The sequence below is a fragment of the Gorilla gorilla genome, chromosome 10 (genome assembly GCF_029281585.2).
Source record: "Gorilla gorilla gorilla isolate KB3781 chromosome 10, NHGRI_mGorGor1-v2.1_pri, whole genome shotgun sequence".
Taxonomy (NCBI): Eukaryota; Metazoa; Chordata; class Mammalia; order Primates; family Hominidae; genus Gorilla; species Gorilla gorilla.
Window position 1 is genome coordinate 122,138,329 of NC_073234.2, and position 24,827 is coordinate 122,163,155.

General features: G+C 44.4%; 1 protein-coding gene across 7 annotated transcripts in view; it reads left to right on the forward strand.

Annotated features, from left to right (window-relative positions):
* Positions 1–20,274, forward strand: part of RFX4 (regulatory factor X4) — a 179,250-nt gene extending 158,976 nt beyond the window's left edge. For all 7 annotated transcript variants that reach the window (XM_004053812.4, XM_055358941.2, XM_055358942.2 and 4 more), the window contains 3 exons: positions 4,890–5,052; positions 8,115–8,253; positions 18,672–20,274. In XM_004053812.4, the coding sequence (XP_004053860.2) occupies positions 4,890–5,052; positions 8,115–8,253; positions 18,672–18,944 (575 nt within the window). In that variant the 3' untranslated portion in view covers positions 18,945–20,274. The remainder of the gene's footprint in view (positions 1–4,889; positions 5,053–8,114; positions 8,254–18,671) is intronic.
* The last annotated feature ends 4,553 nt before the right edge of the window (positions 20,275–24,827 follow it).

The following is a 24,827-nucleotide window of genomic DNA, read 5'->3' on the forward strand; positions in this document are numbered from 1 at the left end:
ACACATTCAATTGTAAGAAACATTGCTATGGAAAGGGTTTGGGGTTGGGCAGACGTGCATTCAAATCCCAACTCTGCCACTTACCTGAGCAAGTCATTTAACCTCTTGGGCCTCAATTTTCTCACCTGAAAAAGGAGGTAATACTACTTACCTCAAAAGGTTGTTGTCAAGACTGAATGGGTCAATGTATAAAAGGAAATGAGCATGAGATATGGTTTATGTTGGATGATCATTAATTCATTTATTTGACAAATCATTACTGATTGTCTATTATATTCCGAGCACCCTTCCTGTCCTGTGCTTAAAACCCCTTCCAAAACAAAGCAACCTTGGGGAAGAAGAGTGTTTTGTTGGGGATGGGAGGGGAAGAAAATGTTCCCCTGTAGCAGTTTCAATACTGTAAGGTGACCAACAACTGCTCCTCTTGGGATCTTTATAGGATTCTCAACTATCAGGGGCTTCCACCGCTATCCTCAGACCTTTAAATAAATAGAAATGTGAGGAGGGGAGGGGGGAATAAGAGAAAAATATGGGAATTGAACAAATAGGGAAGATTTGCTATTGTTTTACCGACAAAAAGCATTAGAATTGTCTTAAAAACTAAGCACAAACTGTAAGCTGCGCAGATTTTCTTTTATTAGCTTCCTTAGAAAAGCAGCAGCAGCAATTCTCACTGGAGGTCTCACTGGTAGGAAAGGGAATTCAAGGGGTGTTCTTTTCTGCTCCCCAGGCAAAAAGGGTTTCTCACCCAAGCCAGTAGGTGTTAATCTGCTTAAGCCTGCCTGAGTGGATGTGTTAGATTGCTGGCACATGGCCATTTAGGGGTTTTGTTCCCCAGACCACAGGAGCCCATTTTTCCAAGAGTTCCACTAGCTTTTTGTTTGATAACGTCTATTTCTAGCAGCATTTACTCCTTCAACAACAAATTCAATGGAACGAAAATTTACTGAACACCTACTATTTGGCACACCCTCTGTTGGGGATACAGAGATGAATAAGGAACAGTTGCTGTGCTCCGGGGCTCACACAAAAGTAACTGCTGTTGCATTCTCTCAGGTGATGGCTATTATCATGACTTCTTCCCACTGCTTGGAAAAAAACATGCTTTGGTTTCCTTGGCTGCCCCGTTTAAATATCCACTGACCTCGCTGTGCTCGCCTGAGGTCCCAGAGGCTTCAAGGGTTAATTACTTGCTTGTTGTGGCTGGTTCATTGTTCTCCCAAACTTCTCACCCTTTCTGATTCCATTTCCAATTCTAAACTTTGTTTAATGTATTAATGTTTTTCTTTTTACGGAGGCAATACACATTCTTTACAGAAAAATACAGATAAGTAAAATAAGGGAAAACACTGTAAAACTCTCCTCAATCCCACCACTCAGTGATAACCCATTTTAATAAACATGACATTTTAAAAAACTGTTAACAGTAATATAATTTCACATGAAGTTCAAAACATAGAGGAGGGCAATTATGCATAATCCAGTCATCTGAGTTGTGATCATTTTGGGGATCTTCCCTTCCCATTTTCTTGTACTTATAAATCAAGCCTAACATGTAGCCTGCTAAAGTCATTATCTTTTGGGGGAAGAATATGGAATAGATGTGCAAAGCAGGAAGGGGTACTTTCAGCTGTGCTGGTGAGTAAGGACACTAGTAATTTTATAGAAAAACATGTTTAGAAATTTGCCGTAATTGGCTAAATTACTGTTGCTATTCAAATGTTTCATCCCTGGTAATAGAATCTCACCCAAGAAACTTGCCTTTCTTCCCTGGGGTCTGAAATGAGAAATACAGAAATATCTATTTTAAGAAGTTCTCATGTAAGAATACCTGAATTCATAATGAAGAGTGTTTGCATACCATTAAAAGCCTACCACGTGCCAAACTCTCTGACATATATTATCTCACAACAGTACTGCAAGATAGATATTATTACTCCTGTTTTAAAGATGATGAAACAGAAGCTCATAAAGTTTAACAGGCTTGCCCAAGATCTTATAGCTAGTACCTGGCAGAACCAGAACCCAGAGCAAAGAGACACAACGGTAGAGAGTAGAAAGTTTGTGGCAGAAAGTGTGTGGGTTCACAGCCCAACTGAACCACCCACTCACTCTGGGACCTTGGGCAAGTTATTTAACATTCTAAGTTTCCTTGAACTAGACTTTTGTGTGATGCCATTAGCCTGCAGTTAGTGTTGACAAAAGGAACCGTCCTTAGAATCAAGATGAAGTCCATTGTAAGGGTGTTGAGGACATTGTTGAACAGTTCATAGTTAAAGATATTGCTGTTTGCTCTGAATTTGGAGGACAGTAAACTCCTGAGCAATCGTCAGTCTTAGTGCTCCTAACTATTCAGGCTTCCAGGAGCACTGGCTCCTGGAAAACTCATATCTAAGTTTAAAGTTCACATATAGGAAGAATTTGGGCGGCATGTTTCACCTCATTCTGAATTGCATTTTTTGCCTCCAATTCTGCTTTTCTTTCTTCTTTCATTCCCACTTCCATTTTATTGTCTCGAATCTTTTATATTGCTATACACTCCCTTAAATTCTTTTGGATTTAACCATCAGTTTCCTCATCTATAAATGGGGGATAACGTTCTTTTAAGGGTGTGTGACAAGCACTTAGCACAGTGCATGGTCTGTAAGAGATGCTCAATAATGGTGTCTCCTTTCATACTCTTAGAATAAATCTTTGTCACCTCATTACAACAAAGGACATTATTTGCATTCTAAAAGATTCTTCAATTTATGAAAGGGCTCACCAAAGGGTTCTTTTAACAATAAGCAATGTATTTAAAATAGGACACCATTTCCACATTTCTTCAAGGGTATTCCTTACCGAGTCTCTGTCACATAACTGGCACAGCGCTGATCCACCAACTCTGCTTCCTCCCACTACTCCATATCAATGCAGCTCCTCTCATATGCTATTTGCAAAGTCCCTGGGATGGAATGGACTAATTTTTAAAGTGAAAACCTTTCCTTTATCTTTCCAGAGGAATTTTTAGATAGAAATGGTCTGCTGCAGAAAATACGGAATGGGAGATCAAATTTTCTCTTTTACTTCACCTTAAAAATGTCCTCCCTTAAATTCTTTCATGTTTTCCATGTACCTAAAGGGGGATGTTGAATCCCATTCCCTCTGCCTTCTAAAACAAGTTTAATTATTTCCACCATACTAACATATTTTAAAATTTATCAGAAATTAAGTTGTCTGATGAGTTTAGTATTGCTATTAATGATTTATCAAATTATCATTAAAAAAAATTCTAGCCCAGGAGCGGTGGCTCATGCCTCTAATCCTAGCACTTTGGAAGGCCGAGGTGGGAGGATCACTTGAGACCTGGAGTTCAAGACCAGCCTGGGGAACATAGTGAGACCCTGTGTCTATAAAAAATTTAAAGGCCAGGCGCGGTGGCTCACGCCTCTAATCCTAGCACTTTGGAAGGCCGAGGTGGGAGGATCACTTGAGACCTGGAGTTCAAGACCAGCCTGGGGAACATAGTGAGACCCTGTGTCTATAAAAAATTTAAAGGCCAGGCGCGGTGGCTCATGCCTGTAATCCCAGTACTTTGGAAGGCAAAGGTGGGTGGGTCACAAGGTTAGGAGTTCGAGACCTGCCTGACCAACATGGTGAAACCCTGTCTCTACTAAAAATACAAAAATTAGCCAGGCATGGTGGTGTGCACCTGTAATCCCAGCTACTCAGGAGGCTGAGGCCGGAGAATCACTTGAACCCAGGAGGTGGAGGTTGCAGTGAGCTGAGATTATGCCACTGCACTCCAGCCTAGGCGACAGAGTGAGACTCCATCTCAAAAAAAAAAAAAAATTAAAAATTAGCTGGGCATGGTGGTACATACCTGTAGTTCCAACTACTTGGGAGGCTAAGGTGGAAGGATCCCTTGAGCCCGGGAGGTCAAGGCTGCAGTGAGGGCCATGATCATGTCATTGCACTCCAGCGTGGGTGACAGAGTGAGAGCTTGTCTCCAAAAAAAAAAAACTAACCATCTCATAAAATATTAAGCATTTAATTTTGTCAGGTTTTTATCCCCCAGTCTTTAGCACTTTCAAGGTATCCAATTAAATTAAAAAATAGACAAAGGGAATTCATAATTTGTATGGAATAGGTCACTGTCCAGGTCACTGTCTAATAATCTTCAAAAAGACCTGAGCTGGCAGAGCCCAGTAATCTACTTATGTTTGCTTAAAGCAATTTGTTGGATCCTTAACACCTGTTGAGTTGAGCGCTGAAAAGTTAATTTGCAGTGCCTATCTGGGCTGTATTTCCCCAGGCTCTCCTTTTCCTTCTCGCCCTCCCTTCCTTTCTTCCTATCCTTCCCTTCCCTTTTCTCCCTTCTAAAATTTTTATTGAGTGTTTTGGCAGTCAGGATCTGTACTAAGCACTGGGAATCCATTGGTGGCCAAAATAGGCCAGGCCCCTACCCTCATGGTGCTTTCTGTCTGGTGAGGGGGCCATTAATCTAATCACATTCACTAATGGGTGTAGGATTACAAATTGCAGTAGGCACCACTTAGGCCTACAGTACAGTGAGGGATCTGGCCTAGTCTGGGGTTAGGAGAGGACAGCTTTTTGGACTGTGAGAGGAAGAATGAGTGGGTAATAAGGCAGCAGAAACAGCACGTGCAAAGGCCCTGAGGTGCTGGGAATTGTGGTACTCTGGAGACAATGAAAGATACTGTGGCTGGACCAGACAAAACAAAGACAGGGGATGGGGGATGCCTCTGGTGAGCTCAGCAGAGTCAGAGATACATGTCTTATAAAGATTTTGGCCTTCAACTTAAGAACAAAGGGAAGCCACTAAAGTAAGGAAGAACAAGGGATATGAGAACTGTTAATGATCAAGACGTCTTAATTTGTCTCTGCAGGAGCAATGCAGTCTTACACGTGGTCTCTAACATACACAGTGACGACGGCTGCTGGGTCCCCAGCTGAGAACTCCCAACAGCTGCCCTGTATGAGGAACACTCATGTGCCTTCTTCCTCCGTCACACACAGGATACCAGTTTATCCCCACAGAGAGGAACATGGGTAGGTAACTTTCCAGGGATGCTGCCGGACTTTTAAAATTTGATCTAAAGAGGCTGGGCACAGCAGCTCACACCCTGTAATCCCAGCACTTTGGGAGGCCGAGGTAGGCCTTGAAGTCAGGAGTTCGAGACCAGCCTGGCCAACGTGGTGAAACCCTGTCTGTACTAAAAATACAAAAATTAGCCAGGCATAGTGGCTTACACCTATAATCCCTGCTACTTGGGAGGCTGAGGTGGGAGAATTGCTTGAACCTGAGAGGCAGAGGTTGCAGTGAGCTGAGATCGCACCACTGAACTCCAGCCTGGGTGACAGAGCGAGACGCCGTCTTAAAAAAAAAAAAAAAAAAGAAAAAGAAAAAAGATCTAAAGAGGGGTTTCCTTAGCAGCTATTTTCTCAAAGAACAGGAAGGGTGCTACCCTTTGCTGAGTTCCCACAATATCCTGAGCACTGTATTGTGTAATCCCCACAACAACCAGGGTAGGTAGGTAGGTAAGAAGGTGTTAGTGACCCCATTTTAGATGAGGAAATTGAAACTTGTTTGGTTATCTTCCATTCCCCAAGGTCACACAGCTGGCACATGGTAGGGCCTAAACTTAGCAAATGTCTGACTCCAAAGCCTGTGTTCCTCCCTCTTTACTCCTTTAACGCCTCAGCTGAAAACCCCTTTCAGCAGTTCCCCTGGGTGTCTCTTTGTACACTTTGCAGAATTACAGAGCTTCATCTTAGGTTCAAGTCTTTTATGATTCCATTTAGAGAAGGGCTTCCCCACCTGAGGGCTGGAGGTCCCTTTAGGCTGCAGTTATTCATGAGGTTCGGGGGATTTCCCATAGGTTCTAGTGGTGTTTTATGCCCTGGAAAAATGCATCATTTGTTTTGCCCATATTTTTTTCTTTTTCAAATATGTGGAGTGATGTTGCTGTGATGAATGAACTACAAATCCATACAAAAGTGTTACTTGAATCCTCCTAGCTCTTTGCCGTTATGCACTGTCTTTATCAAAAGACACTAACCTTACAATGTCTAATGAGCAGTGATCTGAAAAGCACTTATGATATTAACAAGAGATCCTGCCGGGCACAGTGGCTCACACCTGTAATCCCAGCACTTTGGAAGGCCGAGGTGGGTGGATCACTTGTGGTCAGGAGTTCGAGACCAGCCTGGCTAACATGATGAAACCCCATCTCCCTACTAAAAATACAAAAATGGGCTGGGCGCAGTGGCTCACACCTGTAATCCCAGCACTTTGGGAGGCCAAGGCGGGGTGGATCACGAGGTCAGGAGATCGAAATCATCCTGGCGAACATGGTGAAACTCCATCTCTACTAAAAATACAAAAATTAGCTGGACGTAGTGGCACGCGCCTGTAGTCCCAACTACTCGTGAGGCTGCGGCAGGACAATGCTTGAACCCAGGAGGTGGAGGTTGCAGTGAGCTGAGATTGTGCCACTGCACTCCAGCCTGGCGACAGAGGGAGACTTCATCTCAAAAAAAAAAAAAAAAAGAAAAGAAAAATTAGCTGGGCATGGTGGGTGCCTGTAGCCCCAGCTACTTAGGAGACTGAGGCAGGAGAATTGCATGAACCCAGGAGGCGGAGGTTGCAGTAAGCTGAGATCGCGCCACTGCATTCCAGCCTGGAGAATAGAGCGATATACTCCAACTCAAAAAAAAAAAAAAAAAAAAAGAGAGATCCTACCATGTGGTGCAGTGGGCCTTACCACTCACAGGCCAGGTTCCAACGGACCAGTTGTGGGGGACATGAGGGGAGGAGGGGGAGGATTTCTCAGGTCCCTTCCACAGTTGGCCCAGCATAATGCAGCACAGCGGTGACCTGACGGTGGGCACAGGCCTGGATGTTGGTGTACTTTTCCATAGGTTCAAGTGCCCCCGAGCAGTCAGTCGGGCAACCATTATTTTCTCAGGGGGCCTTTGAGAGTATTTCCACACATTTAGAATAGACTCTGAAAACTCTGTTTCAGAGAGATTTTTGATTCAGCAGAAATAGCAGAAAAAATACTCACATGGTCATAGGTCAGCATCTTTGCCATAAAGATTTTACTAAGAAGAACAGTGATAATAATAGGCTACGTCTACACAGGACTTTCTGGTTTATGGAGTGTGTTCACACATACGATCCTCAGAATGACCGTGTGCAGCATTTTTATGGATGTGAGAAACAGGGTCATGAAAGTCACACAGCTAGAAAGTCGTGGAGCCTGACTTAGAACCAGGGTCTTTGATGCCTGTTTGAACACGCCATGGTGCTTTCCCCCCAGGAGACAGCTTAACAGAAACCCACTACATCCTTCCCCATGATGTGGAAGCAGAGGCCTGAGTGATACAAAAACATAAATCTCACAGTGGTTTCTTTTTTGTTATCCCTATTTGATTTCAGGATACAACAGGGGTTTTAAACACAGCATGAGTAGAGGTTTCCATCACTAATGATGTTTGGCTCAGGGCTAGATTTCATCCCTGAACGCTGGCTGGGGGGTAAGGGAGGTATGTTCTAGGTGTTGAGGGAGAAGGAAAATCAACCTGGGGTTTTAAGTTAACCATAACAAGGCCACAAGAGTGGAAATGGTAAGAATCAAAAAGAAGAGGCCAGACATGGTAGCTCATGCCTGTAATCCCAGCATTTTGGGAGGCCAAGGTGGGTGGATCACCTGATGTCAGGAATTTGAGACCAGCCTGGCCAACATGGTGAAACCCCATCTCTATTAAAAATATAAAAATTAGCCGGGCATGGTGGCACACGCCTGTAATCTCAGCTACTCAGGAGGCTGAGGCAGGAGAATCATTTGAACCCAGGAGGCGGAGGTTGCAGTGAGCCAAGATCATGCCACTGCACTCCAGCCTGGGCAACAGAATGAGACCCTGACTCAAAAAAAAAAAAAAAAAACCAGATGAAAGAAAGAAAAATGGGATTGGGGGTGAAGGGGGGGAAGAAAAGAAAAGAGAGAAAAGAAGAAAAAGGAAAAAAATAGATGAGGTTTTTAAAAAGGTGTCAAACTGATCTGTTCTTGCTATTACTCACACTATTCAATGTGCTTGATGCATTTTAGATACGCAGGAAGCTATAACTATGGGAGCTATGGCAACCAGCATCCTCACCCCATGCAGAGCCAGTATCCGGCCCTCCCTCATGACACAGCTATCTCTGGGCCACTCCACTATGCCCCTTACCACAGGAGCTCTGCACAGGTGAGTCAGTGGTCCTGGTTTCTTGGCCAGGCCTTGGTATATTTGGTGCCAAATCTGGTTAACACAGTTCATAAACTGTTATGCATACTGTGTGTGCAGCATGTGTGTCCCCAAGGAGACGACAGTCTTTATTTATTTATTTATTTATTTTTATTATTATACTTTAAGTTTTAGGGTACATGTGCACATTGTGCAGGTTAGTTACATATGTATACATGTGCCATGCTGGTGTGCTGCACCCACTAACTCCTCATCTAGCATTAGGTATATCTCCCAATGCTATCCCTCCCCCCTCCCCCCACCCCACAACAGTCCCCAGAGTGTGATGTTCCCCTTCCTGTGTCCATGTGATCTCATTGTTCAATTCCCACCTATGAGTGAGAACATGCGGTGTTTGGTTTTTCGTTCTTGCGATAGTTTACTGAGAATGATGATTTCCAATTTCATCCATGTCCCTACAAAGGACATGAACTCATCATTTTTTATGGCTGCATAGTATTCCATGGTGTATATGTGCCACATTTTCTTAATCCAGTCTATCATTGTTGGACATTTGGGTTGGTTCCAAGTCTTTGCTATTGTGAATAATGCCGCAATAAACATACGTGTGCATGTGTCTTTATAGCAGCATGATTTATAATCCTTTGGGTATATACCCAGTAATGGGATGGCTGGGTCAAATGGTATTTCTAGTTCTAGATCCCTGAGGAATCGCCACACTGACTTCCACAATGGTTGAACTAGTTTACAGTCCCACCAACAGTGTAAAAGTGTTCCTATTTCTCCACATCCTCTCCAGCACCTGTTGTTTCCTGACTTTTTAATGACTGCCATTCTAACTGGTGTGAGATGATATCTCATTGTGGTTTTGATTTGCATTTCTCTGATGGCCAGTGATGGTGAGCATTTTTTCATGTGTTTCTTGGCTGCATAAATGTCTTCTTTTGAGAAGTGTCTGTTCATGTCCTTCGCCCACTTTTTGATGGGGTTGTTTGTTTTTTTCTTGTAAATTTGTTTGAGTTCATTGTAGATTCTGGATATTAGCCCTTTGTCAGATGAGTAGGTTGCGAAAATTTTCCCCATTTTGTAGGTTGCCTGTTCACTCTGATGGTAGTTTCTTTTGCTGTGCAGAAGCTCTTTAGTTTAATTAGATCCCATTTGTCTATTTTGTCTTTTGTTGCCATTGCTTTTGGTGTTTTAGACATGAAGTCCTTGCCCATGCCTACGTCCTGAATGGTAATGCCTAGGTTTTCTTCTAGGGTTTTTATGGTTTTAGGTCTAACGTTTAAGTCTTTAATCCATCTTGAATTGATTTTTGTATAAGGTGTAAGGAAGGGATCCAGTTTCAGCTTTCTACATATGGCTAGCCAGTTTTCCCAGCACCATTTATTAAATAGGGAATCCTTTCCCCATTGCTTGTTTTTCTCAGGTTTGTCAAAGATCAGATAGTTGTAGATATGTGGCGTTATTTCTGAGAGCTCTGTTCTGTTCCATTGATCTATATCTCTGTTTTGGTACCAGTACCATGCTGTTTTGGTTACTGTAGGACAGTCTTTTCATCAGTGTCATTTCTGGCCTCCAATGGCTGACCCACAGTGGGTGCTCGGCCAGTGTTCATGCTCCATTTGCTCTCACACACCTGGTCACTAAACAGTTTTTTTTTTTTTCATTCTATCCCCTCTTTGACCTCTTCATGCCAAGATCTAATTGGCTGCATGCCTGCTGCCCTTTTTCGGGCAGCTACCCTCACCCTGGGCCTTGGGTCTCCTTTCCCATCACCACTCTCCTGGTGCAGACCCTCATGGAGTCTTGTCAGGACTGGTCTCTCAACATCATTTTAACTGGCCTTGGGGTGTCCCGTGTCTGCTCTTTTCATCCAGCCCGCACAGGTAATCTTAAGCTGAAGAATCCTCCTGAAATGGATCCCTTTTCAAATCACTCTCAGGCCCTACATCTCCTTGGGCTCCTCACTGTCTAATAAGCCAAATCAGCCCTCTGTGGCCTGCGGGGAATAGACAGGCCATTGCACTTGGCTGCATTTGGGAAACCACCGCTGGACCCTCTACCTGTCTAACACTTCCCTGTGCATTGGCTCTGATCCGACTGGTGGCCAGTTCCACTCTACATCCTAAGTATCTCTGTATGCCCTCTGTGCTCGTCTCAGCTCAGGCCTTTATCATATCCAACTTAGATGAAGACAGAAGGCTTCCTGGTGGTCTCTATGCCTCTAAAATGTGCCCCATCTCTGGTCCACCCCCTACACTGCTGCTAGAGGAGGCTTTCGAAAAAAACCCAACTGACCGTGACACTTTCCCTGTCTTTGGCACATCATTGCTTTCCAGGACAAGTTCAATTCTTTAGTATGTCTCTTAAGACTGGTTACCTTTCTGGCCTACTCACAAACTCCCTCCCTCCCCGCAGCCATGCCAGTCCACATCTGGTTGTCTTGGATGTGCCGAGTTCCTCCATGTCTTTGCAGAAATTGTTCCCTCTGGCTGGGTGTCTCTTCCCCAATCTCTTCGGCTGGGCATTCATGATGGGCATTCATGGCAATCATACTGCCGTCTTTGTGGCATTCCTGAAAGTACCCCCTTGAGTCCTCCAGGACCTTATTAGGTGCCACTCCCTGGGTTTCCTCTCTCAGTAGCATTTCTCACACCGTTATCATCACCAACTTTCCTGTCTGACACGCACGGAGACCCTAAGCTCCCTGAAGGCAAAGATGAAGTCCAGTATCCTCAGGTCAGAGCACTTGGCACCTATCAGAAAGAGGAGCTACCTTCTCCTGAACATGTGTTGTATGCCAGGCTCTGCGCTGAGCACTCTCCACATCCCTTAGATAACCCCTGCAGAAGAGGAAGTGAGACTCACAGTAACCTGCCTGAGGGGTTGAACCCAGGCGCTGTGACTCCTGTCCAAGCTCTCAGGCACCACCCCCTGCCGCCTCTCAGATGCAGGCATTCACTAAGTGTACACTGAGCAGATGAGTACATGGGAGGTGGCGTCAGCATGAACAATAGTATGGTGTGCCGAGCACACTCACTCTATTCTGCAGGCACAGGAAGCTACGGAGTGGTAAGATCAGAGCTATGATTAAGAAAGAGAGCTCTCAGGGCCCCCACAAAATGAACCAAGGGGGACTGGTGGAGGCAGGGGGCTCTGCTCCAAAGAACTTGTAGAAGTTTAGGAATGAGATGGCAGGACTGACGCTAGCGTGGAGGCTGTAATTACATCAGCTGTTAGCACAAAGACTTGTCTCTGAGGGAGGGCACCAAGGAGAATGTATCCACAACACATGGGCATTCTGGGCAAACAGGTGTTTGTTTTGATTTCCATCTGCAGTACCAAGGGGAGCCCTGGTTTAATCCCCAAACAAGCCAAGAAGTTGATTCCACTAAATCATCACCTGGGGCATTCATTATAGGTCTCCAACTGCGTCACACAGAGATGCCAGCTCCTTAGGAGCTCCGTCTCTTGGGAGCACTCTGTGCTCCTCACTGTGATCCACTGCATGACTGAGAATGGCTGCAACAGCCTAGATCACTCTGCACACTCCAAGCATCTCATTCATTCATTCATTTATTTCTCAAATGGCTTCTGGGTAACTACTATGTGCAAGCACTGCACTAGCCACTGGGAGTACAGTGAGAAGGAGACAGAGCATGCCTGCTTTGGTAGAGCTTATGCTCCAGTGGGAGACAGCATCATCAAGCCATAGCTCTGGGCATTGTCTTCCCTCCTTCTTCACTTCCTCATTCCCCCTCATGAAATGGCAGGAGCTGGTTTTCTGGGGTGATATTTTTAAAGCCATTGCCATAAAAAGAAGCCAAGGTCTCCTCAAGGCCTATGAGGTCCTGCTCTGGAAGCCACAACAGTCCCCAACTGGAACACTGCCATTTAATATCTGGTCTTAATAGAATGGCCCAAGGACAAGTGAAAGCCCACGGAAGAGCCCTTTTAATCCAGACAAGGTGTGAGAGTCCAAAGGGTCCTAGGCCAGGCTCTTCGCCACCATGCCTTGTGACTCTTAGACGAGTGCCTCTGACACTCCCCTCAATATACACACACTCCACACTTCATGGTTTATGCCTTAGTCTCCATCTGTAAAATGGGGTGGGAAGAAATTAATTATATCAGTCTCTACCCAGGTTGATGAGTGAGGTCAGTGTTCAAAATATACCTCTCTGGGGGAAGGTACTGTCTAAAGACAAAGTATCCTTTGTTTTGTTTTTCATTAACATTTATTCAGAGCACTGTTCTAGGCATATTTAAATATACAGACTCACTTAATTGCCCTAACAACCTTGGGAAGAAGGCATTTTTGGAGATAGGATCTCACTCTGTCACCCAGGCTGGAGTGCAGCTGCGCAATCTTGGCTCACTGCAACCTCTACCTCCTGGGCTCAAGTGATCCTCCCACCTCAGCCTCCCAAGTACCTGGGACTATAGGCACATGCCACCAAGCCCAGCTGATTTTTGTGTTTTTGTAGAGACAAAGTCTCGCCATGTTGACCAGACATGTCTCGAACTCCTGGGCTCCAGTGATCCTCCTGCCTTGGCCTCCCAAAGTGCTAGGGTTACAGGCGTGAACCACCACACCTAGACTTTTCCCTCAGTTTTTAAAGATAAGTAGACTGCCTCAGAAGGTAATGTGCCCCAGGTCATGCATCCAGTAAGGGACAAAGCAGACTCAAATGCAAATCCTCCAGCTCTCAATTCCAATGCTAAACCAGTGGTACTTAATACTACTGTTTCGGAGAGTGGAAGGTGAATTCAAGAGGTTACTGCTGCTATTCTCAGTAAGTTTCAAGTTGCCAAAGAGAAGCACACACCCCAAGATAACCTTATTTCTTTCCTTTATTGGTTCTTTGGTTTAAGGTTCAGCATAGAGAAAATCCACTGCAGGGCTAATTAGTTTTAGCTTTCCAGAGCAGGGGTCAAGCTGTTCCAATTCTGAGTAACTGAATATCACACTTCACTACATCAGACTCACCAGGGAAAAGGACAGTCTGAATTGGAAGACAAATTGCAAGTATACAATATGGTTGGAGAAATGCAATTGGTCATCAGCACAAAAGTAATTGAAATTACTGCAAATAAATGCCAGCTAGATTTGCCTTAGAGGGCTGATACATCTTTGAAGTGCAGTAATTGTAGGTTTCCCAGCATTTATATGCTCAAAATAATTTTAAGTCATTTGTTTTCAAAATAGAATATGTGTATGCCCTTGTTTACACTACTTATTTGCACAATACCTACTTTCTTCCTGGGTACTACAAAGGTAAACCTCCCAGCCCTGCTTAGATTCTTGTAACTTCTGACTTAGTGAGTCCAGATGAATGAGGTTTCACAGCGTGAGGTTTGAATTATTTTGGAAAAACATTGCAACTGTGCTGCACTTGTTCACATCAAAGTAAGCTGCCTCTTTCCAGGTTCCCCATTCCCAGGCCCAACCAAAAGGAGAAAATAAACCAGACCAAGTACATAGCTACAAAATCTTTCTGAGCCTCATTCAATACATGTTCATAGAACCTCTACCCTGTCAAGCAGCCATAGTGGAACTGGGGACCTTGAGCTCAAAAGCCATTTGATCACACTTAGACTGGAAAGCTGTCCCTTATTTCTCATCTGAAAGGCAGAGGCCCAGCCTTATCAACTAATCACCCCCTCTCACAGAATCTTAAGTGGTCTGGCTCAAACCAACCCAGGACCACTGGGTGCTACAAAGTTTGCTTAGGGCACTGTACTTTGGGTTGGTGTCTTGGGCCAAAAAGAAAAAAAAAAATCAATCAATGATAGTGTTGTAAGATCTCTGACTGTAGAGCCAGGCTCCCTGGGTTCAAATCCCAGCTTTGCCTCCAATTAGCCCTGTGCCTCAATTTTCTCATCTGAAAAATGAGGATAATTATGGTATCTATTTCACAGGGTTGCAGTGAGGGTCAAGTGAGTTAATAAAGGTCGGAACAGGGCCTGGCTCATAGTTAACACATTTTATTATTATCGTTTGTAACACCATAGTTATAATATTATATTTAGGGTAATTTTATAATTAAGATCTGTCTCCCTCACTGTACTAGCTCTGTGAAAGCAAGGACCAAGTCCTTTTTCTCTCCCCATTATATTCCCATGGCCTAGCACCGAACTTGGCCCTCAGTGAGTGCTCAGTAAATACTTGTCAATGAAATGAATGAATGACTGGATTCTTACTCTGGTACTAAGTTGCTGTGTGACTGCAGTAGATCATTTCCCTTCTCTTGACCTTAATTATTTCATCTGTAAACCCAGAGGTAGAACCAGATGGTCAGTCACTAAGGCTCTTCCTATCATTAATGGACCATGACCCTGTGATTCTAAAAAGAACATTAATAACAGCTAACACTTTTTGAAAACTTACTACATAGGAGTTCTAAGTGTTTCACATGTAATAACTTAACTAATCCTGACTCTAAAGGCTCAGCAGCAGAGGGATGGTGGCTCACACTTGTAATCCCAACACTTGGGGAGGCTGGGAGCCCAGGAGTTCCAGTGGGATGACCGTTTGAGCCCAAAAGTTCGAGATCAGCCTAGGCAATGTAGTGAGACCTCATCTCTACAAAAAATTTAAAAATTATCTGGGAGTGGTGGCACATGCCTGTAGTCCCAGCTACTTGAGAGGCTCAGGTGGGAGGATCACTTAAGCCTGGGAGGCACAGGTTGGAGTGAGCTGAAATCACCCCACTGCACTCCAGCCTGGGTGACAGGGCAAGACCCTGTCTCAAAAAAAAAAAAAAAAAAAAAAAAAAAAAGCTCAGCAGATGTGGACTGTCTGACAAAGATTTTTTGGGAGCTACATCCTTCTCCAGAAGAAGCTAAGAGGCTAGGGGTGAGCCCTCTGGCAGTACTTTGGTGCAGTGAGAGCCGCCTTTCATAGGAAAACAGTTTGTGCTCCTGACTGGGCCACCTTTCACCCCTTGTTCAAGTAGCAGCTCATTTGGTAAGGGGTCAGGAATAAAGGGCTCTTTCTTCCCTCTCCATGTGTAGGAAAGTCAGCCCTTGGTGTGGAGAGTCATTTCTCAAAATAGATCTTCCTAATATGGTTCCAAAGAGAGCAAGAGTCAATCACAGCTGAGATGGGCTTATGCCATAGGCATCTGATGAACGTTGGACTGTGTGTGCAGGCACACACATGTGCACACAGGCACCTCTCATACAGTCCTTTCAAGGGATGGTAAACTGGTGACTTATGTCCTTTTTAAAATCAGTAGCAACAGCATATGATTTGATCCAAAGAATGGTTAACTTCCTGTTATGGGCCCTCAACAAAAGGTGCCTTATTCCAGACAGAGATCTCTGGACCCTGGAGTTTGTGCCCAGCATGCTTAAGGACCCTGTATGAAACCGGATGTAAAGTGTGAGAGGTGAGGCGGGTGCCACGGGCCAGCCTCTGCCACTCCCACCAGACTAAATAGAAGCTTCATTGGTCATGTTAATGACCAGGCCAAGGCAGTGAGCACTTCAGCTAACTGGTCTTTCAATGGTCTCTTCACTACAGGGAAAACGAGTCACTGACTCATTTGCAATTAGCTGACCTAACGGGACAGAATTTTCCATGCTGGATTCTGTGGTAACAGAATTTTATTGTCACATTAGAGATATTTTCAGCCAGTCTTGTTTCCAGGCAATTACTCTTTTCAGTCTATGACACAACTTCTGAGCACAGCTGTGTCGAGGGTCCTTGACTAGGCACAAAAGCCACACTCTCTCGGGTTCTGTGGAAAAGAGCCCAAGTCCATTCTGTGACATTTTACCTACATGAGCCAAGGCAAGGGGGACTCTGTCGGAACCAGCAAGCTGAGGCCAGCTGAGAATTCTAAGGCCCCAGAGCTCTGTCGGGGAAGAGGCAGCTTAGTGAAGGAAGAGGAGCAGAGGGATTAAAGTCTAATGGGCTGGCCTCCAAAAAGGGAGTGCTCTCCTGCTCCTGGGTAACTTGGCAGTGGCAGGTCAGCCTCCTTTGGGACGGTCATATCAATGTGGGGAAAGCATGCTCCCCAACTGGGTTTCTATGCCAGCTCTTCCACTAGCTTGCTGTGTGACTTTGGGCAGGACACTTGATCTCATGGGGCCTGGCTTTCTCATCTGTACAACATGGGGTTGGATCACAGAATCCCTAAAATTCTTTCTAGTAGTAACGTCCCAATGTTCATTTGCCAACTATTATTTAGCACCTGCTAGGTGCTAGGCACCATGCCAGATGTTGGGAACATGGTGTTGAACACAGCAAAGCCCCATCAGGAGCATATGAATATAAGCCAAAAGAAAGACCTAGCTAGCTGCCAGGCAGGATGGTAAGGCCCCGGCCCGAGAGGCACAGGCTGGGGTGTTTAGGTTCTTGAGATAGGATTCCAGAAAAGTCTCTCCGAGGAGGTGACATTTAAGCTGAGATCTAAAGAATGACAAAAGGGCAGGCATGGCAGGAGCCAGGGGTAGGGGTGGTAGAGAAGGTTCTAGGTAGAAGGAACACAGGTAGGACAGAGTTCCCTGAGATGGGAACCAGCTTGGCATGCCATGGGACCAGAAGGGAGGCCTCTGTGCCAGGGAGAGTGCCAGGAGGTGAGGTGATACCCAGGAGTTGACTTGAGAGAAGATCAGGTGGGGCAAGCAACCTTTTTGAAAAAGTAAGGATTGTTTTGTAGTAATAGTTCCTAATGTTATCTGTTTAATACACCTGGGATCTTGTTCTTTGGGACAGGGCCCAATCTTACTATGGTCTCACTGGGATTTAGAGAGGTTCCTGTGCTAGAATCCCACTGTGCAGGCCTGAGGGTCCACCACTGCTGCCACACAAACAGCATCCTGTAGGTTCCCATGATGCAGAGCACAGGGGTATGCGCCAGTGTTTCTGATCTGATTTGGGATTAGGAAAGCCTTGGCGTGCTGTCCATGGTCTCCTTGGCAACAGCCCTTGGTGCCTTCTCCCTTGAGTTCCCAGACACCACCTACGCCCTTCTCCCTCTTTCCTAACTGTTCTTTTGGTTCTGAAGTGGCTGTACTTTTGCTATGTAAGGCATGCCATCCTATATAGGGGGAAAAATCCCTCCCTACTCAAATTGGGATCCCTCTTTCTTGACCTCTGAATTGCTGGTTCTCTTTGCATGCTTCGGGCCTAAGCGCCTTCCCCAGCTCCCCTTAGGCTCTCACTCACAGAGGGAGAGCAGTTCCCTGTAGCCACCTAGACTCCAGGGAGCAGCCATTGTTGTCATAACCCCTTCTCCCTGCTGCCTAGGCTTCAGCCTGTCTGTCTCCCTCACAGGAGGCAGCCTCCCACCTAATCCCCTGGGCCTCCACTTTCCAACTGTCAGGGAAGACAGATGGGGAGCAGAAGAATTCATACATTCACACAGTCTCTCTCCTCCTCGCTGCTCTGGCCATCCTTGTTGATTGGCTCCTGTCCTTGCTGGTGTAGCCCTAAGCACAGCAAAGAAATCTTTGTGCTGACTGGCCTGCAGACTGGGAGCTCTCAAAGGGAGCCCATAGCTCCTCCCCTTCCTCCCCTCTGATCCTACTAACAGGGGCTCATTTGCATAGCTGTCTTGGTAACAGAAAAGAATGTAAAAGAAGAAGCACTTCAGAAGAACTTCTCTTACTCCTAATCCTTTCTAGAACTACTTCCCCTCTTCTTGTAGCTACTAACACCTGTTCCTCTGACCTGCACAAAAGCTCCCCTCCCCGCCCCTCTCAATTGGTTTCTCTTGACTCCTTCCTCCACATTCACACCAAGCCCAATTCCTATTCGTGTATCTTCCAGGAGTTCAGTGAATGTGAGCCAAAAAGAAAAATGTTCTCTAAATGATAGGCACTAATGATAACCTTCGAAATTGTTGACTTGCTTCCTCTTCAAAAGCCTGCTTTTAGGCTGAAGTTTATAATTGAATTCAACTGTAAAATGTTATTTTTAATAACATCATTGTATTTTACTTGGCAGTGTTATGCTCTTGGGTTGACAGACTAGGACCTATCACATCTCCATAACTAATGATAAAACTCACTACCATCCATCTGTACATCCATATTTATTTATCTGGACATGCAGTTACTAGTGTATGTGTGTGTGTGACAAACACACACTTTCCTGTATTCCTGGTGTGGCTGTTTCTCATTTTGGGTTTGACTTCCCAAGATATTGTAGATTAGGAACAGAAAGCCAGTATAACCGCATGAGTAAACACCAGCCCAACTCAGGCTATGAAATCTTTTGCATTTCTCCTGTTGACTTCCCTAAGACCAATATTCGATCTTGTAGAAGTTCAGTGATTCTTCTCCATCAACTCTCATTAATAGCATCTTAAGAAATTTAACTTAAACTATAAACATGACTGATATTGTGTATATGCAACCTCAAGCTAATTTTAACTTTGTGGAATTTCTTTCCCCTCAACAAGTACCCTTTTAATAGCCCCACTTCCCGGATGGAACCTTGTTTGATGAGCAGTACTCCCAGACTGCATCCTACCCCAGTCACTCCCCGCTGGCCAGAGGTGCCCTCAGCCAACACGTGCTACACAAGCCCGTCTGTGCATTCTACGAGGTACGGAAACTCTAGTGACATGTATACACCTCTGACAACGCGCAGGAATTCTGAGTATGAGCACATGCAACACTTTCCTGGCTTTGCTTACATCAACGGAGAGGCCTCTACAGGATGGGCTAAATGACTGCTATCATAGGCATCCATATTTAATATTAATAATAATAATTAATAATAATAAACCCAACACCCATCCCCCAGAAGACTTTATCTCTATACATTGTAACTCATGGGCTATTCCTAAGTGCCCATTTTCCTAATGAACATGAGGATGGGATCGATGTGGGATGAATAAACTTTAGTTCAGAAACAGGACTTACTAAAAGTCAGTGGGACTGGGTTTCTGTAGCCAAGCCAGACTTGACTGTTTCTGTAGAGCACTATCTCGGGCAGGCCATTCTGTGCCTTTTCCCTCCGTTCCATGACTTTGCTTTGTGTTGGCAACCACTTCTAGTAAGCTACTGATTTTCCTGTTGACAAAATCTCTTTAGTCTTGAAGGATGGATACTGGAGACAGAATCTGGTTTGTGTTCTTGGATGGGCACATAATTTACCAAGAGCATTCACCTTGCCATCTGTCTTGTCATTGTACTGTACAAGGAACAGCCCTCAGACGTGTTCTGCACATCCCTTCTTCCTGGTGGTACCATCCCTATTTCCTGGAGCACCAGGGCTAAATGGGGAGCTATCTGGAAACTCTAGATTTTCTGTCATACCCACATCTGTCACAGTACCTGCATTGTCTTGGAATGTAAGCACTGTCTTGAGGGAAGGAAGAGGTCTGTTCTGTATTGCCTTAAGTTGATTGAGGTTTGTAGGAGACTGGTTCTTCTACATACAAGGATTTGTCTTAAGTTTGCACAATGGCTAGTGTCAGCAAAAGGCAGGAGAGGGTTTTTTTTTTTTTTTAAGTTCTATGAGAATGTGGATTTATGGCATTGAGTATCACACTCAGCTCTGCTGTGTTAACTTTGTGAAACTGGATGGAACAAACTTTAACTTACCAAGCACCAAGTGTGAAAATGACTTTCACAGTTCCTTCATAAAACTATAATAATATCCGACACTTTGATAGAAAAAAATTCAAAGCCGTGCCTTTGAGCCTATACTATACTGTGTATGTGTGGAAATAAAAATGTATTGTACTTTTGGAGAATTTTTTGTAGGCATTTTTCTGTCAGATTTGTAGTAATTTGTGAGGTTTGTTAGAGATTAATATAGGTTTTCTTTCTGTATTATAAAATGCACCAAGCAATTATGGTGGACCTATTACCCTATGGGTAAGAAATAAATGGAAATATGACATCGGATGTTTCAGCAACTGTTCTGTAAATAAAATCTTTGATCACACCACTCAGTGTGATAATTGTGTCTACAGCTAAAATGGAAATAGTTTTATCTGTACAGTTGTGCAAGATATGAATGGTTTCACACTCAAATAAAAAATATTGAAATGACCTGCTTTCTTTTGACTTTTCATTTGACATGACCTGTGTGTGTGTGTGTGTGTGTGTGGGTGTGTGTGTGTGTATAAACATTCTGAATACTTAGGGTGTAAGTAGGCAGGGCAAAAAACCAAGTAGTCTTATATGGCTGTGTTTATCCAGTTCCCCATCATCTTGTCATATAATAATAATTAAAATGTGTATAAGCCACACATCCTGGCCTTGAATAATGATTAAGTAAAAATAGTACCTACAGCCTGATAGAGGTTTGTAGGGGACCAGTTCTTCTATACACAGAGATGTGTCCTAAGTTTGCACAGTGGTTAGTGTCACTCAAAGGCAGGTACCTTTCAGCTCTTATAGGGAATATTATTCTTCAATACCAACACCATTAAGAGGTCCCTTGGTACTTAGTTCATTATGCTTTAATGATCACTAGGTGTAAAGATATTTCAAGTGCAGTGCTTTAAATGCTAATAAACTTCTGGAACAGAACAGTAACATTACTGAATACTTAATAAGTATTAACAAATTCTTCTCCAGCACTGTATTTTTATTCTGAGGCTGAAAGGAGTGGGGTATAGAAGTACAATGATGGTGTTTTTCTCAAACATTAAGAGTCTAGGATCTATGAGAATTTCAGAACCACAGATTTCCAGAAATGGGAGTAGTGAGTATATTAACTAAAAGGCATGAGAACCTGACAACTCAATTTGCATTTTGAAAGATTTATATTTAAAGCCAAGTTCTTACTTGCTATTACATAATATATTTATACCTGAACATGATTTTTAAGATTGAAATTATATACAGAGCATCCCCTTATATTTAGCTACATTGTTCTACAAAAAGAAAGCAGATGTTGAATTTCACTTTCTGATGGTCAATTAGTTTGATCTTTTGACCACAATCCATTAGTTGGCTTTCATATAAAGAAAGTAAGGAAAAGGAAGAATGAACTTTCAGATTTAGTCACTGCAAAAAATAAACCTGAGAGTGACCGGACCAGTCTGTCTCTTACAATTCAAAGCTAGAGCTCCCTTAAATAAATGAAAGGGTGTAGGAAGTCTGACTTTTGACTTACTAAGCACAAAAAAGTAATCACCAAATTCTTTAGTCAGGTAACAACAGCATAGGACACCCATTTACACGTAACAGCCACAAGTTCATTAACTGAACAAATCTTTAGGCAAAACTAGTCATAATCAACAAGGGCCTGAAGCCCAGAGAATAGGTCACTCCAGGAACTTTGCAAGGAAGAAAATGTGTGCCTCCCTTTCTTAGCACAACCAAGACCTAGGCATCATTAGCACCCTGGAAAAGAAGGCAGCTTCAGATGAAGGCAAAAGACCACTGGGCCTTCTCTCCAGAGCACAAGGTGCCTACCTCTTGGGAGCCGAGCAGTACCTATGTTCCCAATTGTTTTAAAACTTTCAACTTCAGAACCGGGAAAGATCTGAATAGGAAAAGGCAACAGCTGCTGTGAGCACATGACTCAAATGCACCTTCTTTCCCTCTGATAGCTCCCAGTCAGTCACCAGAATGGGAAATTCGGGCAAGGTTGGCAGCTGGGAGTGGGGCCAGTCACTTGTCAGGGGAAGAAAAGAAGAATCTTGGCAATAAAGAGACCCTCCCCTCTTAGGACTTTTTCTGAAAAGAATTCTGCCAGCTTGAAACTGGTTGAAGTCATGAAGAGCAGCCAGGATGGCTCACCCACATTGCAGGCCTGTGGTGTCCTCAGATTCCATCCTGCTGTGTCCTTTGTCAGGCCTCTAGTACACCCCAGCTCTGGGTAGAAAGAGAATTTGTGGCCCCTCTGAGACTGAAACCCAGGCACAGACCAACCCAAAATGTTTGCCATCGAGTAAGCCCAACCTAAATGGCAGTGGAGGGGGCGGGGGGGAGTTGTGGAAACTGCCATGTGACCTTGAATGGTTCACCTCCCCACTCTGGACCTCAAGCAATTGTGTTACATGATTATGACATTCCAACTTACAGTCTGCACTGATGGACCAGGGCTGGCAGATCTGGATGAGGAGGATGGACGGGCCGCTTAGGGAAAACAAAAAACGGAGTAGACTGGCAGCTGGGCAGTGATTCAGGGAAGGAGCCACAGGAGAGAAGGCACTGGCTCCACCAGCTGGTGCTATAACACAGAGTGAGGCTCATGAGTCCAACCCCCATCCTCCCTTACACAACTCTGGATAGTAGTGTTTGACAATTTTCCTCTCTCTTCAAAACTGGCCTTAATATTTGCTTTAAAGTAAAGTCAAAATGTCTGAAGTGAATCTGGAGAAGGAAAGACAGCAAAAACAAACAGTTATTTTGTCCCAACCTCTTGCACTGTTTAAAGGCAGACTTGCAAGATTAGAAAAAATTAAGGCTGGGCATGGTGGCTCACGCCTGTAATCCTAGCATTCTGGGAGGCTGAGGTGGGTAGATCACTTGAGCTTGAGCTCAGGAGTTTGAGACCAGCCTGGGCAACCAGGTGCCTCTACAAAAAATACAATTAGCTAGGTGTGGTGGTGCATGCCTGTAGTCCCAGCTACTTGGGAGGCTGAGGTGGGAGGATGCAGTGAGCTAAGATTGCGCCACTACACTCCAGCTGGGGTGACAGTGATACCCTGTCTCAAAAGAAAAAAAAAAAACCAAAAAGGAAAAAAAAAGAACATAAATTAAATCCTAGGAAGAGGGATAGCATAAATACCCCCATTATTACAGTGGAAGAGACTTGGGGAAGGGTTGCCATAGGTCTTCTGAAGCCTAGGGGAAAGCTCTCTGAAGTCTAGTGAGAGCAGAGGCATAGAATTCAGACTTGGGCAAGAGCCTCAAGTATGCAAATCATCATCACTATAAGCTTTTAAAAAATTGGCCCATTTGCGACTTTGAAGTGAGGGAGAACTGAGGTCAAATTCTGGTTTCACCAAAGTTGTTGTAGAGGGGGCATTCCTGTTCTAAAGTAGGATTGGATGTCAGTGGCTCTCAACCCTGGCTGCCATTAGAGTTCCCTGGTCAACTTTTTAAAAATACTGAGTATAAGCCAGGTGCAGTGGCTCACACCTGTAATCCCAGCACTTTGGGAGGCCGAGGTAGGAGGATCACTTGAGGCCAGGAGTTTGAGACCACCCTGGGCAATATAGTGAGATCCTATCCCTACAAAAAATTTAAAAATTAGCCAGTTGTGGTGACATGCACCTGCAGTCCTAGCTACTCAGGAGGCTAAAGTGGGAGGAACACTTGAGACCGGGTATTTGGGCTTACAGTGAACTATGAATGGGCCACTGCACTTCAGGCTGGGTGACAGAGACCTGTCTCAATAAATTAGTAAAGATAAAAATACTGATGCATAGGTCCCACCCACAATAAATAATGACTTGGAATGTGACCCAGGCATCAGTATTTTTCTAAGCTCCCCAGGTGATTCAATATGCAGTCAAGGTTGAGAAACATGATCCCTTCCACCCTCAAGTTCTAAACTTCAGGGACTACTATTCCCTGAACATGTGGCCCAAGTTTCTCTCTTGCAGTGTTGTCTGTCCAGAGTGGAGAACCATGCTCTGTGCAAGTAGTGACACTCCACAATAACCTACACTATGCATAGTTTTCCCTTAGCTGACAAACCTTTCCCTAAACTGCGCTGTTCTGTTCGCCCTTCAGCCACCCACACCTCCCTACCACTTTGCTGCCTGCCCTTCTAACCTGGAACTTCTCTGCTTCAGTTCCTTGGCAGCCTCCCAAGCTAAGCCAGCTTGGACACAGTGCTTGGGGCTTCCTCTTGTTCCAAGGAGGTCAGAACCTTTTGTGCTTCACCAGCCTCCTCCCTGAAGCTCTTCCCCCAATCCCCCTCCTGTGTCTCAACCTCCCCCAACCCCGCCGCCGCCCTCTCACCCCCATATTTTGCTGCTGCTGGTGTAGGTGGGACGGAAGACGTGGGCCACAAGAGATGAAGAAAGAGCTGTTGCTAGGAAAGGAGTGTGGGTGAAGAGAATTGGTGGGCGGGAGAAATAGGACTCCCCAGTTATATGCCTCCCTTTCTCATCATAAATGCCTCAAGAGCTAAAACCAGCTGTTTAAAATCTATTATGAAAAATAATGAGGTCTGACCGTGACAGCAGGGGTAAGAGAATCAGACTCAGAAAGAGCTGAAGTGCTGATATTTGGTATTTATAAGTCACCTCCTAGAAAAGAAAAGCCTCTGAGTGAAGTTTAAAAGAGTGAATTCTTAAGGAACTATCAAACTGTGCCCGTGAGGGACAGTATCTAGAATGTCTTGGCATATGCTACACCTCTCAGAAACAATAAACTGCAAGATGTCTTAAGAACCAAAATATAGTTGAGGCAGAAGGATGATCTTTAAATGAGAAGTCTGCAACACTCTTTCCTCCTCACCTCACACTCAGGGGCACATTTCTGAAATAGATCTGCCTTAATCCACGGAGTCTCCCATTTATTGGAGTCTTCTCTGTATCAGGCACATTAGACTCACCATGTCTGCTTCTCACAAGTTCCCTGCAATACCAGTGGCATAATCGCTTCTGTTTACAGGTGAAGAAATGGAGACTATG